Genomic DNA, 18,309 nt, shown 5'->3' on the forward strand with positions numbered 1-18,309 from the left:
TTCTCATAGATAATTAATATTTAATACGTAAAATACAAATGCGAAAATATTTATAGAAACTAAGTTGAGAATTCTTAAATAGCACATTAGGAAACTCATAAAAAGTGAGGAAAGTGGTTAATAATTTTGATTAAATTAGTGAATTTTTAAGCTAGAAAGTTATGATCTGTAAAATTGAAATGAATGAATTAAGATTTGATATATATAATGTGAAGAGGTCGTTGTGGGTTGTACTCTATCTGTCATCGACCCATATCACTTTCGTCACCTTCACAAATAGATTCGTCACAATCATCTTAATTCCAGAAATTCCATTAATTCATAACCTAAGCCTTCACTACTCCGAACTCCAATTTCTTCAACTGTTCCACACTCTTGCCCGATCTTCTGCCTCCAAGGTTTGATTTTTCTCCCTACCCACTTCGTTAATTGCTTTTCAATCTTAGATGAGTCTGCACAACGTGATTTTATCGCATGTTTTGATGTGGGGTTCTTGAGTTTTTTTTTTAATTTTAAATTCCGTTCCTTTTTTTTTTTTTTTTTGTGTGTGTGTGTGTGTGTGTGTGTGTGTGTGTTGATTTGTTGCTGGTTCACAAAGATCGATGGGTTTTTCTTGCGTGTGAGTTGATGGACATGGGAACACTGAATTGCCTAGAATTCAGAATCTGATTGGCTTTAGAGTTTGTAAAGTTATATATTTTTTTTGTGTGGGGGGTGTTGAAATTTGAATCTGGTGTTGCTCCGGGACGATTTTGGCAGGTTTTGTGAGGCTGGATGTGGGATCATGGATCCGAGTTTATGATTATTTGTAATTTTTGTGGGTTTTTAAGATTATGGATTTATTGGAAATTTGGGTTTTGATATGGCCAATGTAGCATCTCCCAATCTTGTGGAATAAGGCTTGTTTGGTGTTTCTATTTTTGTTGTTGGGTTGTTTTATGTATGATTCTGTCTTGAGTTTCTTAAGCCTTGTTAGTTTCTCAAATATTTAGGGTGTGTTTGTGTAAGCGTTGGTCTAAACGTGAACGTACGTTCATCTAAAAGATACCTCACACTTGCTTCTCCATTTTGTGCTTTGGAAATCGGGATTGTCCGTTTGAAGCTTCTCGAACAGAAATCTAAACATACACTTAATAGTTTCATGCGGCAAAATCACTTCAACAACCAAACATTTTGGAACAAGTTTAAGGAGTGTCTGATAGATGTGCATACTAGACATCATTGAAATGTAAATTTATATGTACAATATCACGTGATTCAAAGTGAAAGGAAGAAAGAAATGCACAATTTAGCCTCTTGAATGCTGATACTTTTAGTATGTTGTGTGATAAGAACTTTCAAATTATTTCTGCTTGTGGTTAGGGTTATAATATGGAACTAGTAATGTTGCTGTGTTTTCAATTTGAGTACCTTCTAATATCAGAATGTTATGGATATTAGGTTTCAATTCTGAAATCATATTTCTTTTCCCCATTGTTGCCTTTCAAATTTTACAGATCTTGCCATTTGGGATTGGTGACCTGGAGTTGGAAATGGTTAAAAGGTACTTGCCTTGTGCCCACTTATGATGACTTTATGAGGAATGGGCTAAATGCAATGTCTGACTGATTTTTTCTTGGAACAGTTATGAAGTGCTCTGATTTGCAAAAGATATCATGTTGCAGTGCTTAGAGGGATTTAAGCCTTTATTTTCTTCCATATTAAGATGTTGTGACCTGGATATATATAACCAGCCAAGAGGCCTTGAAGATCCTGAACTTCTTGCTAGAGAGACAGTGTGTATGCACTTAACCTTACTTTATGCTCATGATTCATTAATTGTCAATTTTGTTCTTACATCATTAGATTACAAATTAATTTTGATTTTTCAACCTATGTGCTTGGTTTAGAATATGCAATTCTGAAATCCTGTATCTTGTGTTATTCCATCAAATTTTTTTAGATAATTTAATTAGTGGCGACGACTGATGATTGAGAAAAGGAAAGCAACTGTTTAGAAAATGTGATTATCATGTTTGTATTGCTGGATTCTATTACCTCTAATACTGCTGCTAGGAAATAAATTTGTAATGTTTGTACCGAAGATAGATATTTATTTTGCTTGTATTTGCAGTCAGTGTAAGTGAAATAGAAGCACTTTATGAGCTCTTCAAAAAGATCAGCAGTGCTGTAATCGATGATGGGCTGATTAACAAGGTTTGTCTGATTTGCCATTGAAAAATTGTGTTTTGGGCATAACATATTTCATTAGTTGAGCCTTTTTCAACAACAAAAGAAAATATCTCTCATTTTAAGTTTTATTTATCATTCTGTATCTATATCGCAAATTCTATTCTTCTCCTATTTTTTCATTTTCTTCATTTTGAAGCATCTAGTTTTCGAAAATCTATCAGAAGTTATATCCAATTTTAGATATCATTTGCAGGAAGAGTTTCAGTTGGCATTGTTCAAGACAAATAAAAAAGAAAGTTTGTTTGCAGATCGGGTATGTCTTTCCTCTCTTGTTACTGTTTTTTTGAGCAAGTATCTTTACTTCGAAGCATTGAAATCTCTGTCTATAATCATCAGGTCAATGTCACCAAAAAAATAGGCTTCCTGTCAGATGCTTGATGACTGAAATTTTGTTTTGTTCTCTTTTATTGGTCATTATTGGATGTGATCTTCCCAGGCAGCTTTTTTAGCAGTTCGACAACTATAGCAATGACCTTGTCTGGTCAAATGCATTTCTAATTTTTTTTTTGAAGACTATTTTGATAGTTCAGGTTGTGCTTTATACATCTGAAGATACTTTCTATTATGATCTTTCTTCTCTATTTGGGTTTTGGATTGAAATTCAGGCATCTGGTTATTTTGTGCCTTTGTGGGCATTCCTGGAAGGATTTAAATTTATTATTGGTGCATGTATAATTGTATATGCTTTCTACTACATGTTTGTTTATCTATAGTAGCTTGAATAGTTCAGCGAACATTAGAATTCAAAAAGTTATGTTAAGCTTTGTACCTTGAATGGACTATAAGTTTAAAAAGTAGGTAAGTGTGGGTCTGTATGTGTTAGGAACCAAGAATTGAAATGAAAAAAAAAAGAGAGATTTTATTGAATAGAATGAAAAGAACATGAGATAGGAGAGGAATCCCTCCTCCAAGGGTTTCCCCCTTTTACAACAGAGCCTCTGCTCTATTTCCACAAACTTACTAATTTGAAGGGCTCCCCTCTACCTAGTATCCTCCTATTTGTGGATATGATGGGTCTTGCCCATGATATCCCTCTAATAAGTAACTCTAACTCCCTTATATCCTAACAATACCACCCTTCCCAAAAATCAACCTTGTCCTCAATGTTGGAATCTAAAAATTGAAAATAGTGGCATATCAAAACATGTTCTACTTGGGACCATAGCAAATCAACACCCCAAAGAACTAATAACAAAGGTTCTTATGATATGATAAATAATTTTTCTGAATGCTGGAAGACTACTGCACCCGTTTGATTGAGCGTGCAAATGACCCATCATGTATTTCAACCTTGTAGTGCTTTTTCCATAAGTTTGGGTGTTTTTGCCAATTAAGTAAAACATTGGACCTGCATTGTAGAATACTAAATTTGCGCCTTCCTCTTTATCATTCTTCATAGCCGAATCATTTGCTCTAATAGGATGCTTCTCTTTGTTGTGCATCCATGGACTTCTCTTTGCTGTGCATCCATGGAGGTTGTACGATGAGCCCCTCAGCCCACTGGCCACTACATGCAAACTCAGGTCTGGTGGCTTTAGTGGTAGAGAGGACAAGAGTGGACTCTGTATAACATGAATCACCATGACTTCATCTGGTCATTCCTTCTGCCTTGGCTCCAAGTCGTGCTGCCATCCATAGATGCAACAATTTTTCATGATATAGGCTCAGTTAGTAAGTCTAAATTACAAGATTCCAATGCCATTGATGTTCCATCCACCTTCATGATGGAATCTGGGTCCAACAATGATTATTGTTTCATCACAAAAATCTTTTTCTAGAAATCTGGACTTTGAAAACAATGAACCTTGGTTGCATATCTCCACCTGTTTTCCTTCTTGATCAACTTAGCTATTGGATTATCAAAAAATCGTTCTTCACTTCCCACATTCTTCACTCTGTTTTCCTTGAATTTCTCTCCCTTTATCGACAGATCACTTATTCCTTCATTATAACTTTTTCAATCCCTGTTTTTCTTGCTAATTTTTCTTCATCACTTTTTGTTTCTTCTTGATAAAGGACTAAGGAGGAGGCTTCAAGCTTTTATTTTAGATTAGGAATATTGTGTAATTTTTGTAATAGGCCTCATGGCTTTTATATATTTTTTAATCATTGTAATTTTGGGCATTTACTAGTGCTTGTTTAGTTGGACCTTTAATGCCTCTCAGGAATAGGCCTTAGTGATTTTTAGGTCTATATTGTATAAATAGGCTAAATGCTGACATTGCAATTAGTTTTTACTCATTTTGAATAGAATAGCCCTTGGCTATTGAGAGAATTTCTTTTAAGTCCTTGTGTACTTGAATATTGAATAAGAATGGCCAAAAAGGATCAGATTTACTGATCTGTATATTTTCCTTATATAAAGAGTGATTAGGGTTACAAGAAGAAAAAGGCTACAGAGTAGGCTACAGAGTTTAGAAGCCTAAGCAATTACATCACGAGAAAAAGACCAATCAGAAAAATACAATAAATATTTAAATAAGAAGAAGCTTTCTAAACAAGCTATTCTAACACTCCCCATCAAGCTGGTGCATACAGATTGTATGAACCAAGCTTGGAACATAAAAATTGAATTCGAGGCCCCCTTAATGACTTAGTCATAACATGTGCAAGTTGTTCACTGGAATTGACAAATTCAGTAATGATTTCCTTGGACAGCAACTTTTCTCTCACAAAATGACAATCAACCTCTATGTGCTTGGTTCTCTCATGAAATACTGGATTGGAAGCAATGTGAAGAGCGGCTTGATTATCACAATACAATTTCATTGGATGATTCTCACAAAATCTTAACTCTTGAATGAGTTGCTTAATCCATATAAATTCACAAGTAATCAAGGCCATAGCTCGATATTCAGCTTCAGCACTAGATCGAGCAACAACATTTTGTTTCTTACTCTTCCAAGAAATGAGATTTCCACCAAGGAATACACAATATCCAGTAGTAGAACGCCTATCTATAGGACATCCTGCCCAATCAACATCACAGTATCCAGAAATTCGATTATCTCCTTTGTCCTCATATAGTAATCCTTGTTCTAGAGCCTTTTTGATATATCTAAGGATACGCAGAACAACATTCCAATGATCAATATGAGGAGCCTGCATGAACTGACTAACAACCCCTACTGCAAAAGAGAGATCAGGTCTCGTGATTGTAAGATAAATGAGTTTCCCAACCAATCTCCTATACCTTTCTGGCTCTCTGAATGGTTCACCTTGATAAGTCATTAACTTTTGGTTAGGATCATAGGACTATCAATGGGTCTGCAATCTGTCATGCCTGTTTCCTCCAAAATGTCCAAAGCATATTTCCTTTGAGAGATCACAATGCCTTCCTTTGATTGGGCAACTTCAATACCAAGAAAATATTTTAGATGTCCCAGATCTTTGGTCTGAAAATGGCTAAACAAATGTTTCTTCAATTGAGAAATTGTAGCTACATCGTTTCCAGTAATCACTATGTCATCCACATAAACAATCAAATAAACACATCTCCCAGGAGAAGTATGACAATAGAAAACTGAGTGATCTGCTTCGCTTCTTTTAAGCCCAAAGTCTTGTACAACATGACTAAATTTTCCAAACCAAGTTCGAGGGGATTGTTTGAGGCCATAAAGAGATCTTCTCAATTTACAAACTAAACCAGACTCCCCCTGAGCAACAAATCCAGGAGGTTGCTCCATGTAAATCTCCTCCTCCAACTCACCATGAAGAAAGGCATTTTTAATGTCTAATTGGTGAAGAGGCCAATGACGAATGGCTGCCATAGCAAGAAAGAGACGAACAGTAGGAAGCTTGGCCACAGGAGAGAAAGTGTCACTATAATCGAGCCCATAAATTTGAGTATACCCTTGGCCACCAATCTGGCTTTGAGCCGATCAACTGTACCATCAGGGCCAACTTTAATAGCATAGACCCATCGGCACCCAATTGGTCGTTTCCCAGGAGGGAGGGGAACTAACTCCCATGTACCACTATGCTCCAGAGCCTGCATTTAAGCAAAAATGGCTTGTCTCCATCCAGGATGACCAAGAGCCTCATGAACATTTTTAGGAATAGGAAGAGGGGAGATAGAAGTGACAAAGGAGAAATACAAGGGAGATAATCGATGATAACTCAGAAAATTATAAATAGGATGAGGATTGCGAGTAGACCGGATACCTTTTCGAAGAGCAATGGGCCATTCAGAGCTATCCTCAATAGGATCCGCAGTAGGGGCATCTGATGGTGAAGGACAAGAATCTGGTGACTCTTCAGGTAATGTCGGGCCAATTTGTCGTGGTCGACGGTGATATGTAACAAGAGGAGGGGGGTTAGCTGGAATAGGAGTAGTGGTGGGAATAACAGACTGAGTAACCTCTTGGTCATGAATTGAAAGTTGAGGTGGAAAGGAATCATGAGAACAGTCTGGTAACACTTGTTGTATTGAGAGAGAATCATGAGTGGTGCAGGAGAAAAAGGGAGTTTGTTCAAAGGTGACATCTGCAGACATGTAGAATTTTTTGGTTTCTGGGGAATAACATTTGTACCCTTTTTGAAGACGAGAATAGCCTAAGAAAGAACATTTAATTGCTCGAGCAGATAATTTATCCAAACCAGGAGAGACATTATGGACAAAACATGTACACCCAAAGACTCGAGGTGAGACATGAAACAAGGGTTCCTTTGGATAAATAATGGAGTAAGGGATTTTATTTTCAAGAGAAGAAGAGGGCATCCTGTTTATTAAAAAACAAGAAGTGAGAATTGCATCACCCCAATGATGTACAGGAACATTAGCATTGAGCATGAGGGTGCGTGCAGTCTCTACAAGGTGCCTATTTTTCCTTTCTGCTATTCCATTTTGTTGGGGTGTATGTGGACAGGTAGACTGATGCAAGACACCCTGTGAGGATAGGAAAGAGGATAATTCAGAAGAGAAATATTCTTTTGCATTGTCACTCCGAAAAATTTTAATTAGTCTCCCAAATTGGTTTTTGATCTCATTGAAGAAGGACATAAAAATAGACAAAAGCTCAGAACGATCTTTCATTAAATATACCCAAGTACATCGAGAAAATTCATCAATAAAGGTTACAAAATATCTGAAACCAAAAGATGTTAAACGACTTGGACCCCAAATATCAGAATGAATGGTGGTGAAAATCGAGTTACATCTTTTATCAGTTTGCTTGGGAAAAGACGACCTAACATGTTTGCCTAATTGACATGATTCACAACCTAACTCTGCTAATTTTTGAAGACTAAGGACCAAAAGTTTCAACTTGGATAGACTTGGGTGACCCAAACGATCATGCAAAAGCTTGGGTGACAAAACAGCAACACAAGATACAGGTGGTTGCATTTCAAAATAGTAGAGACCTCCAGATTCATGTCCTGCGCCAATCTTCCGATCCGTACCACGTTCCTGAATAACAAAAGATTCAGCATTAAAGGTTACTGAACAATTTAAGGATTTGGTTAACTGGCTTAAAGAGATTAAGTTGAAAGGACAATTCGGGATAAACAAAACAGAGTTTAAATTTAATGAGGAAGACAGAGAGACTTGACCGATTCCTTTAGGAGCAATTCTGGATCCATCTGCTAAGGTAATAAGGTGAGGTGATTTAAGTGGGGACATGGAAGAAAACATAGAATTATTACCAGTTATGTGATCAGAGGCTCCTGAATCAATGATCCATGGACTTTGATTTGCAGTTGAATGAGAAATACAAGCTGTAGAAACAGTAGTGGTAGAGGAAGATTGAGCTTGATTCATAGATTTCCATTGAAGATATTCCTGATAGTCATCTTCAGGAACCTTCATCTCAGATTTTCCTAATTTCTCAGACTTGGACAGATTTGCTATCTTCTCTGGAAAACCATGAAGAGAATAACAATTCTCTTGGATATGACCCATCCTCTTGCAGTATGAGCATTGAGGACGACCACTTCTACCTCCTCTTCCTCCTCGATTTCCACGACCACCTCTACCCTGACTTGAAACCATTGCAGAAGCTTCAACAATTCCACCAGAGTTTTCATTCTTCACTTCTGTAGGAACACGAAGAAGTCTAGTTATTAGGCTGTCCATTGAAGGAATCTCGTGGCCGGTCAGAATCTGGTCACGAACATGATTGAAGTCTGGGTGCAATGTTCTCAGGATCAGCACCATATATAGCCTATCAAGTTTCTTATTTATTCCCTCCAATGAATCATCTGTCAGGAACATTTTTAGTTCTTCTACAACAGCTTGGGCTTCAGCAACGTGAGACGTTATTTCATGATTAATTTATTTCAAGGATGCTATTTTCTGAGCAGCATCATATAATCGCTGAATATCGTTTGCATAAATATTTTGAGCCTTTTTCCAGAAAGAACAGCAAGTTTTGAAGACTCTAAGGGTCCCTAAAATATTGGGCTCAACCGACTGCCACAACACAGCATATAGTTGAAAATCAAGCTTCTTCCATTTAGCCTGACTTTCATCTGAACCCTCAGCATTTTCCATTTCTAAGTGATCGTGGTACCCTTGACCAAGGAACCATAGTTCCACAGAGGCAGCCCATGATAAATAATTTTTTCCATTGAGTTTCTCCGTGGTTATGGTCGGAGTACCAGAAATAGACAAAATAGGGCCTGGAGATGCCATAAGAGGATGGGTCGTGCAACAGGAATAAAGAGAGAAGAACCGAAGAAGAGAGACGCAGGCCCACACCTTAAATAGTGGTCAAATCACAAAACTGAGTCCAGAAATAGGCTCAGGAGGCTCCACGAACAAGACGGTGGTAGAATGAGGAGGTTCCAACGAACAGAGAGCGGCGCGTGAACAGTACGCGCTTGACAGAACTGGAGAGAGAAACGGCGCGTGAGAGCGCGTGGAGACTCTGACAATGCCGGAGTTGATGGGGTTAGGTCGCGCTTGACAAGGCGCACCGAACCCTAGGTTCGCAGGAGTAACAGACGGCGGCGGACGGCGGCGGACAGCGGCGGACGGCAGAGCGGGATCGATCCCGCTCTGATACCAACTTGAATATTGAATAAGAATGGCCAAAAAGGATCAGATTTACTGATCTGTATATTGTGATTAGGGTTACAAGAAGAAAAAGGCTACAGAGTCTAGAAGCCTAAGCAATTACATCACGAGAAAAAGACCAATCAGAAAAATACAATAAATATTTAAATAAGAAGAAGCTTTCTAAACAAGCTATTCTAACAGAACCCTTTGTTCTTATCAAAGAATTCTTATTTTTTTGTGGTTAATCCTCTTCAATTTATCAATCCTTTAAAGATTGTGGCATTGTTCTTTACATTTCTTACCACAGTTCCACTTTTTCTTTGTTTTCCCTAATTTTTCTTAATCTTGTTCAGCAAATTTGATTGAGATTGATGCTAATTGGTCCTAATTTTGGTTTTTCATCACTTCTCCATCACAAAGGGTGTGGTTCTTGATTACTGAACATTATTTTGTTTCTTGATTTCAAGAATTGCAATGGATCACCATCACCCTTAAAATTGCTACCATTTGAGCCAATTCCCCCTTCTATGCTTCCATCAAAGGCAGTTTACTCCACTTCCTTTTTTGAAGAATGTGTCAAGTCACCTCCACAATCTAACCCATTGCCTTCAGAGCTTTCTACTCTTCTTTAATTTCTCAATAATTGTGTTGTTGGTCCCATTGTCTTTTGTCAAGCTTTGTTTTTGCAATAGGTGATCAAATGTCCCTTGAAGCTTATCCTTTTTCCCACATGTTGTGTTGTGATCTAGTTGACATTTCTTGATCTTTGAAACCCCATCACGTCTCATCTTAGTCTCAAATTTTTTGTCACCACAGTTCTTAATTTCCAAACTTTCGTTTTCCCTTCTTTTTTCATGCTTCAAGAATCTTCTGATCAAAGATGTGGAGAATGACTGCTATTTTGAATCTGAGTTCTTTTGGCTCCAAAAGTAGAACCAATGCATTGCCACACCCTCTATTCTCATGAATGCATGTTGTAACTTATGGAATGAATGAATATGTTTTACCCTAAAGAATTTTTCAGCTCTAACAATCCAACCAATTGGGGCTTCCCCCAAAAATGCTGGCAGGTCCCCCTTCTTGTCCCAACCCAAATATGCACTTCCTCCATCTCTAACACTGGCTCTCCCTCGAAGATCCAAAAAGTCGGGCCATTGTTAGAAGCCAAGAATTGAAATGAGAAAGAAAACAATGACATTTTATAGGATATGAAATAATTAATTTACCTCCAGAGGTAATATATGTACTCAATGGATACAGCCTCTGGCTTAATATTTTTCACATGTTCGCTATCATTTTCAAGATCAAGAATATTCAATTTCTTTACTAGCTTAAATACTAGTTCTACATTATATTTGTTTCTTGTTTTGTAACTTGTTCAATGATTCATTCATATTAATCCTGGTGGTTGTTATCTCATACGGACTTCTCTCTAACTCTATTAGGTATTTGATTTATTTGACACAAAGCACAATGGTATACTGGGTTTTGAAGAGTTTGCTCGTGCTCTCTCCGTTTTCCATCCAAATGCCCCTATTGATGATAAGATTGAATGTATGTTGTACATGATGTTTTTCTACAATTATTATTTTAGCATGGATTTACATTCAGCTTTTAAATTTAAGAACAATGCACAATTGGAATCAAGAATTTAATTATCTTAAAAGACCTTTTTTAAATAATAAAAAATTAAACTCATGATATCATGTTTCAGTTTCGTTTCAACTGTATGATCTCAAGCAGCAGGGTTTTATTGAAAGGCAAGAGGTACTTGGTCTTCTTTGATTTAATTATGAATATTTTGCTCCTTGGTTGAGACGAGTCTGATTTTTGTATGGCTTTTTATATAGGTGAAGCAAATGGTAGTTGCCACACTTGCTGAATCTGGCATGAACCTATCAGATGATGTTATAGAGAGTATAATTGACAAGGTGCTACACCATTCTTCTATCACTCACATTTCTAACTGTGCAAAGGAGTCTTTTGAGTCTCATTTTCTCTTGAAAACTCGCTTGGATAGTTTCAACATTAAATTTTGGATTTCTTCAGACCTTTGAGGAAGCAGATACAAAGCATGATGGCAAGATTGACAAGGAAGAGTGGAGAAACCTTGTTTTGCGCCATCCATCACTTTTGAAGAACATGACCCTTCAATATCTCAAGTAATTCTTGATTTTATATTTTTCTAGTCAATTTTTGTGGTACTCTCTCCATAGTGAAGATAACCAAATAACATCCTTGTTTATAACTGCACTTGGTCCAATCTTTGTTAACTGCACATGGTATTAGTATTCTATGAATTAATCTACAAAAATAAAAGGTATAAATTAGAAATATCTCTATATTAAAGGACAACTACTTGCTTTTTCTATTTATTTTAATTTTTGAAAAGTGTCCCAAAAACGAATACTAACTTTGAACTCAAAATGAGTCAACTTAAATCTCTATATGCATATATGCTAGCCATTGTTGGAAGAAGTTAACTTCTTAAATGGATCTCAGTATCTGGAGAGATTATTTTCTGGTTCTTAGCTAGGGGATATCCTAAGTTCACCCAAAAAAATATGCATATATGCTTAAGCCAAGTTCAGGTTTCGGTAGATCATAGAACATATATGAACTAGCATGGTACATTGCCTTTGATACGCTTGTGATATCCTTTTGAATGTGTTTGGGCAGGGACATCACCACAACATTCCCAAGCTTTGTATTCCATTCACAAGTAGACGATACTTGAAGATAATTTCTGCTATGGTTTCTTCCTTTGGGCAGCAGGGCCACCTCTTGTGTAGAAAAGGGCATGGCAGATAGCCTTGCTTACCTTACATTGGTTATATCTTTGAATAATACATTTTGTTTTGTGGATTCATTTGCTGGGTTTCACTTTCTCATTTTTTCTTCAAACTTCCAGACACACGTTTGGTTCCCATTTTTCAAAACTAGGATTTCAAAAGCAAGATGGAAGGTTGTGTAAAGTTTGTTTCAAATTGTGGGTTATGATATATTGGTTGATAATGATAGTCAAGATTTCAAAATATTTGGAAATTATTTATAGTTTATTTTTCCTTTCCCATTATCGTGATCATCAATCAGTTTTATGTATAGTGTGTTTGGAATTTCCTTGAGAAGGGAAGAATCTCGTTTAAGATGTTAAAGTTATAACTAAAGGTGAAAATCACATCCAAAACTTAGAACCAAACTAGTATACTACATACTTTTATGGGGAAACACGAGTGGAAAAGAAGGAAAACTGATCATGAATCGATGTATTTTTTATTTAGTTTAGGTTCCAGATATTTTAATCTCAAATTATCTGCTATCATGAACAATGTCACTCTGATTATTATAATTTCTACGATTTCGTTTCTATGAATCAATTTTTCTCAGGTTCCGTGTAAATGTTTAGTTTCCCCAAATTATCTGCCATCACAAACACAATGTTAATCTCAACATTTATTTGTACGATTTATTTCAATTGCGTAGTTTCGGTTAGGCTAGGCTGGACAGAAGAACAAAAATCTGGAAGCTGGTGTGTATTTATTTATTTATTTTGAATTCACTGTAGTGTAACAGTGTATAATTATGGTAAAGGCATTTCTGAATATTTTTTTTAAAAAAAAAAACGTAATGTTTTTGTTTTATTTATGCAAATGAAGAGCAAAAGAAATCAATTAGCTTACCTATCTCATTCTTCAAGAATATGGGTAATTTTTTGTCTTAAAAATATTCTGTTAGAAAATAAAAATTATAATCTTAAAATAAAATATTAGAAAACACTGCTCATTTTCAGGAATGCAAGACAACTTTGAAATAAAACACACTAAATACAAACGTGATGCCTGTATGATTTTTTTATTTTTATAAAGACAATTTGATATATGATGTTTTAATTGATAGTTTTTTTTAATTTTTTTTAATTTAAATGTATATTTCTTTTCTATGAACCTCCATATATTTTTTTAAACTACTGTTAATATTTCATAAATTCAGTACACACTACACACTAAATTCTTATTCATACTATTCTAGCGCTTCAAATACAAGGCCTGGAGTCACATTCATCTTCATTATGTATAATTGCATAGGTGGTTGTCATAAATTTAATGATTTATGACTTTATGGTGTCAGAAAAAATTAATTGTCTTTATTGAAAGGGTTAATAGGGAAATATGAAATAGAATAGTACAATAATTTTTGTATTAGGTTTGTGGGGTCTTTAAATAACATTTTTTATTAATTAAAAAGGTCAATAAGAGAGAAGTGAAAGTGACTAACACTTACTTGAAACACAATAGTGAAATAACAAAACTTATAATTTTTATTTATTGAAATAGATAATAAGAGGGAAATAACTAACACTACACGTACCAAAACTAAAATAATCCTATAAAACAGATTCAAATAAAATAATACAACAATTTGAAGTGACAGTTTGAGTTAAAAGCTGTGACTCGCAGTCAGCTGTTTACTTTCATCGTGAGTTCTAATTAGGGCTGTCAAGCCCCGTTTAATTAAAAAAAAAATCTTTTAAGAAAAATAAAAATGCCTTTATTATTATTATTATTAAATACTCTATTTGGAAATAGCAACACTTTCTTTATATCATCTATAAATCATAGTTTTTTTTTTCAATGTTTCTTAGAAAAGTGTTTCTATTTGGAATGATACTTTTACTAAAAGAGGCTTTGAAATATTCGGAAAAAATTTGATTAAATCTTTACCATTTCAGGGCTTTCAAACAATAACAGCACTAATTAAACCTAGGGAGTGAAATCAGAAATTTGTGGAAACAGATCCAACTGGAAAAAAATAAAACCCGAAATAAAATCCAGGAAATTATAGCTAATTAGCTAAAATATGCATTAAACAGTGTCAACAATCCAAAAAAGAAAAAAAAAACAGGCAAAAAAGTAAAAAGCTTCTCGGCATTATAAATAGTTGGTACTAACAAAATAAAAAGGCATGAAGATGAAGTTTAGTCAACCTCCTCCATCTTGCTTCCCTCAGCATCTGCATCAGCATCAGCCTCCTCCAGTGGTGGCATGTCAGCATCAGCCTCACCAGCATCCTCGTCGATGCTCAGTCCAAGCTTCAACATCCTGTGGATCCTGTTCCCAAAGGTGTTCGGGTCGTCAAGGCTGAATCCAGATGTCAGCAGAGCAGTCTCAAACAGCAACAGAACAAGATCCTTCACAGACTTGTCGTTCTTGTCAGCATCAGCACGCTTCCTCAGCTCCTCCATTATAGGGTTCTCTGGGTTGATCTCCATTGTCTTCTTGCTCGACATGTACCCTGCCATGCTGTTGTCCCTCAGTGCCTGAGCTTTCATGATCCTCTCCATGTTCGCAGTCCACCCATACTCCCCGGTGACAAGACAGCATGGTGAGTCCACCACACGGTCGGACACAACTACCTTCTCCACCTTGTCGCCCAGAACATCCTTGATCACCTTGCACAGGTTGTCGAACTTCTCCTTCAACTCTTCCTTCTTCTTCTTCTCATCCTCGCTTTCATCCAGCTTGAGACCTTCCTTGGTGGCGGATACCAGTTTCTTGCCCTCGAATTCCTTCAGCTGACCTACTGCATATTCATCAATGGCGTCAACCATGAAAAGAACCTCGTAGCCCTTCTTCTTCAGCTTCTCCAAGAAGGGAGAGTTCTCAACGGCTTTCTTGCTTTCACCGGTGATGTAGTAGATGTCACTCTGGCCTTCCTTCATTCTGGTAACGTAGTCCTTGAGGCTGGTCAACTCGTCACCGCTCTTGGTGGAGTGGTACCTAAGCAATTCAGCGATTTTCCCCTTGCTTTGAGAGTCCTCATGGATTCCAAGCTTCAAGTTCTTAGAGAAAGCCTCGTAGAACTTGTTGTAGTCCTCCTTGTTCTCAGCGATTTCGAAGAAGAGCTCAATGCACTTCTTGACCAAGTTCTTACGGATGACCTTCAGGATCTTGTTTTGTTGCAACATTTCTCTTGAAATGTTGAGTGGAAGATCCTCAGAGTCCACAATACCCTTGACAAAGCCGAGGTATTCGGGGATCAACTCCTCACAGTTGTCCATGATGAAGACACGGCGAACATAGAGCTTGATGTTGTTGGGCTTCTTCCTTGTGTCGAAGAGATCAAAAGGTGCCCTCTTTGGTACAAAGAGAATGGCCTTGAACTCCAATTGACCCTCAACTGAGAAGTGCTTGACAGCCAAATGCTCTTCCCAGTCATTAGTGAGACTCTTGTAGAAAGCAGCATATTCCTCTTTAGTGATCTCCTCAGGCTTCCTCATCCAAATGGGCTTCTGTTTGTTCACCAAGGACCATTCATGAGACACCTCCTTAATCTTCTTTTTCTTTTTTTCCTCTTTCTCCTTCTCTTCGTCAACATCCTCTACCTTACCCTCCTCATCATCCTTCTTTTCTTCCTCCTTCTTTTCCTCCTCGTCCTCGTCATCAGAAATCTCCTTCTCAGTAGTCTTCTCAACCCAAAGAGAAATTGGGTAGCTAATGAACTCGGAATGCTTCTTAATCAAGTCCTTCAAGCGGCGCTCCTCAAGGTACTCAAGCTGATCCTCCTTAAGGTGGAGAGTTATCTTAGTACCCCTGCCAAGATTCTCACCGGATGTGTCCCTTGTGACAGTGAATGAACCACCAGCTTGAGACTCCCACACATACTGCTCATCATCATTGTGCTTGGCGGTAACAATAACCTTCTCCGCAACAAGGTATGCAGAGTAGAAACCAACACCAAATTGTCCAATCATGCTAACATCAGCACCAGCAGCCAAGGCTTCCATAAATTCCTTGGTACCAGACCTTGCAATTGTACCAAGGTTGTTCACCAAATCTGAAAAAACATCACAACATGAATTAGACACCATCAACAGCTATCTACCACAACAACAAAAGCCTACAAATAGCACAAACCATTTTAACTTACCAGCCTTGGTCATCCCAATACCACTGTCAACAATGGACAGAGTGTTGTTGGTTTTGTCAGGAATAATATGAATAAACAACTCTGGCTGAGCATCGAGCTTGCTCTTGTCTGTCAAACCCTCAAATCTAATCTTGTCCAAAGCCTACAATGTTAAATGAAGATCACATAGTTAAAAAACCAATTTCCGGCGGATATACTTTTAATTACACAGTCACACAGTAAAAACCTGAAAAAACATCATCGTCACAAAAACAGCTTTTCTTAACAATTAATGTTAATCAATATTATAGCACGGGTATAACACCAACAAAACAACGATATGAAACATAACAATAAACCACATCAACTATATAACAAATTAAAAATAATCAACCTAACCACAAGGAACTCACACCTAATCCACTTAATCAGAGCAAAAACTCTAGACACAAAATCAACAAAACTTATTAAAGATTTCAGGTTACGCCAAACCTAAAAAAACAACAAAATTAAACAATGAAAAGAAAACATGTCAGTTTAAGAAATTCAAATCCACTTTCCCAGAGTAAAAAAATTAACGATTTAAATTTACGTTATATCCCGAAAAAGAGCACGACAGCTGATGAAATTCAAATCCACGTTATCAGAGAAAAAACTCTAGCACACAGAATCAACATAACAACAAATCTAATAAACGATTTAAACTTAAGCTTAACCTAGAAAAAAAACTAAACAAAGAAAACACAAGGAATGACAGTTGAACCAATAAATCGAAAAACACAAAGAAACTACAAATCAAGCAGAGAAAAGCGAACGTGTAAAAGCGAATAGCGAAGAAACTCACATCGGAGGCGTTACTGATGAGTTCACGAAGGAAGATCTCCTTGTTGGAGTAGAAGGTATTGATGATGAGACTGAGAAGCTGGTTGATCTCAGCCTGAAACGCAAACGTCTCGGTCTCCGCCATTTTCGATCTACGAGAAGGAGTTCAAAGGAGGAAGAAGAAGAAGAAATGAAAGGGAAACGGTTAGGGTTTTGGAAATGAGAATAGGTGACAAAAGAGAAGTGAGGGGTTATATAGTGGAGTTTGCTAGGGTTTCTAGATCCTTCTGCCACGGTTCTTTACTTATATAGGGACGACTTCATTTCTAGATCCTTCCATATGACCCACTTTTCTTATTGTGACGTTAAGTTAAGCAGGCTTGGGCCAAAAACCCTTCACGTTATCCGCGTGGTATATCAAATTTAATTCCCATAAAGTAAATAATGTGATGCTTAAACTATTTAAATTTATCTCATAAATCGATTGGAAATAGCTATATCTTTTAATTATATTTAAAAATATAAAATTAAGATGTATTTTAAATTAAATTAAAAAATATTTATCTTATATAAATTAAATTAATTATTTCAAATAGTGTTTCTAGATTTTTTTTTTGAATGAAAACGTTTTTTTAAATGAGATCATGCTTTTAAAAAAAAATCATAATAATATATTATTTTCATCCCTGGGTAAAAATATTATTTTTATTTTTAAAATTTAATATTTCTTTTAAAGTAATTATCGTAATAATTTCCTTTTTATATTTTTATATAAATTAAAAATAATTTTCTAGTTCAATGAAAGTATTTATAATTATTTTTTTAACAATAGTGTTTTTAGGAAAAAAAATTTAAATTCTAATATCTTTTAATTTTAATTCTAAATCAAATTTCAATGTTTTTTTTTTAAATTATGAGTGACTAAAATTAGTTTTTGTCACATTATAAATTTTTTATCATAAAATTAAAATATAATTTCTATAGCTAAAAATGTTTGTATAAATTTTAATTATAATATAATTTTCTAAAAATTATTATTTAATTATGATAAACTTTTGTTATAAAATAAAATTTTAATTTGTGTAATATACATGTTCAAATAATAATCATTTATTTATTTTAAATAATTGGTTGGACTATCAAATACTACTTTTTTTTATTAAAAAAATTATGATTTATGTAACGCTAATAGTTTATTTGGATGCACGTTCTGGTAAGGTAATGCACGTTTTTTTTCTTTCTAAAACGTGATCCTTCATCTTTATGCATGTTTAAAATTCTTCATCTTCACATAATTCTCATATAAAAATCAATTTTGGCAAAAGCCGGTGAATATTACTTCTACATTT

At 35.8% G+C, this 18,309-nt stretch overlaps 2 protein-coding genes across 2 annotated transcripts; one reads left to right on the plus strand and one right to left on the minus strand.

Annotated features, from left to right (window-relative positions):
* The first annotated feature begins 218 nt into the window (after positions 1–218).
* On the plus strand, positions 219–12,291 carry LOC109813112 (calcineurin B-like protein 3). The gene is made up of 10 exons (XM_020377235.3): positions 219–398; positions 1,497–1,543; positions 1,625–1,779; positions 2,114–2,196; positions 2,426–2,485; positions 10,678–10,786; positions 10,947–10,999; positions 11,083–11,163; positions 11,282–11,394; positions 11,912–12,291. Exons 3-10 carry the CDS (start codon positions 1,656–1,658, stop codon positions 11,967–11,969), a joined length of 681 nt encoding a protein of 226 aa, XP_020232824.1. The 5' UTR covers positions 219–398; positions 1,497–1,543; positions 1,625–1,655; the 3' UTR covers positions 11,970–12,291.
* Positions 12,292–14,054: 1,763 nt separating this feature from the next.
* LOC109813107 (heat shock protein 90-2) lies at positions 14,055–17,229 on the minus strand. Its single transcript, XM_020377229.3, has 3 exons — positions 16,983–17,229; positions 16,160–16,301; positions 14,055–16,066 (listed from the first exon to the last, which is right to left on the minus strand). The coding sequence occupies exons 1-3, from the start codon at positions 17,103–17,105 to the stop codon at positions 14,208–14,210; spliced, it is 2,124 nt and encodes a 707-aa protein (XP_020232818.1). The 5' UTR covers positions 17,106–17,229; the 3' UTR covers positions 14,055–14,207.
* Positions 17,230–18,309: the final 1,080 nt, after the last annotated feature.

This window comes from Cajanus cajan, chromosome 2 (genome assembly GCF_000230855.2).
Source record: "Cajanus cajan strain Asha chromosome 2, NIPB_CcT2T_4, whole genome shotgun sequence".
Classification (NCBI taxonomy): Eukaryota; Viridiplantae; Streptophyta; class Magnoliopsida; order Fabales; family Fabaceae; genus Cajanus; species Cajanus cajan.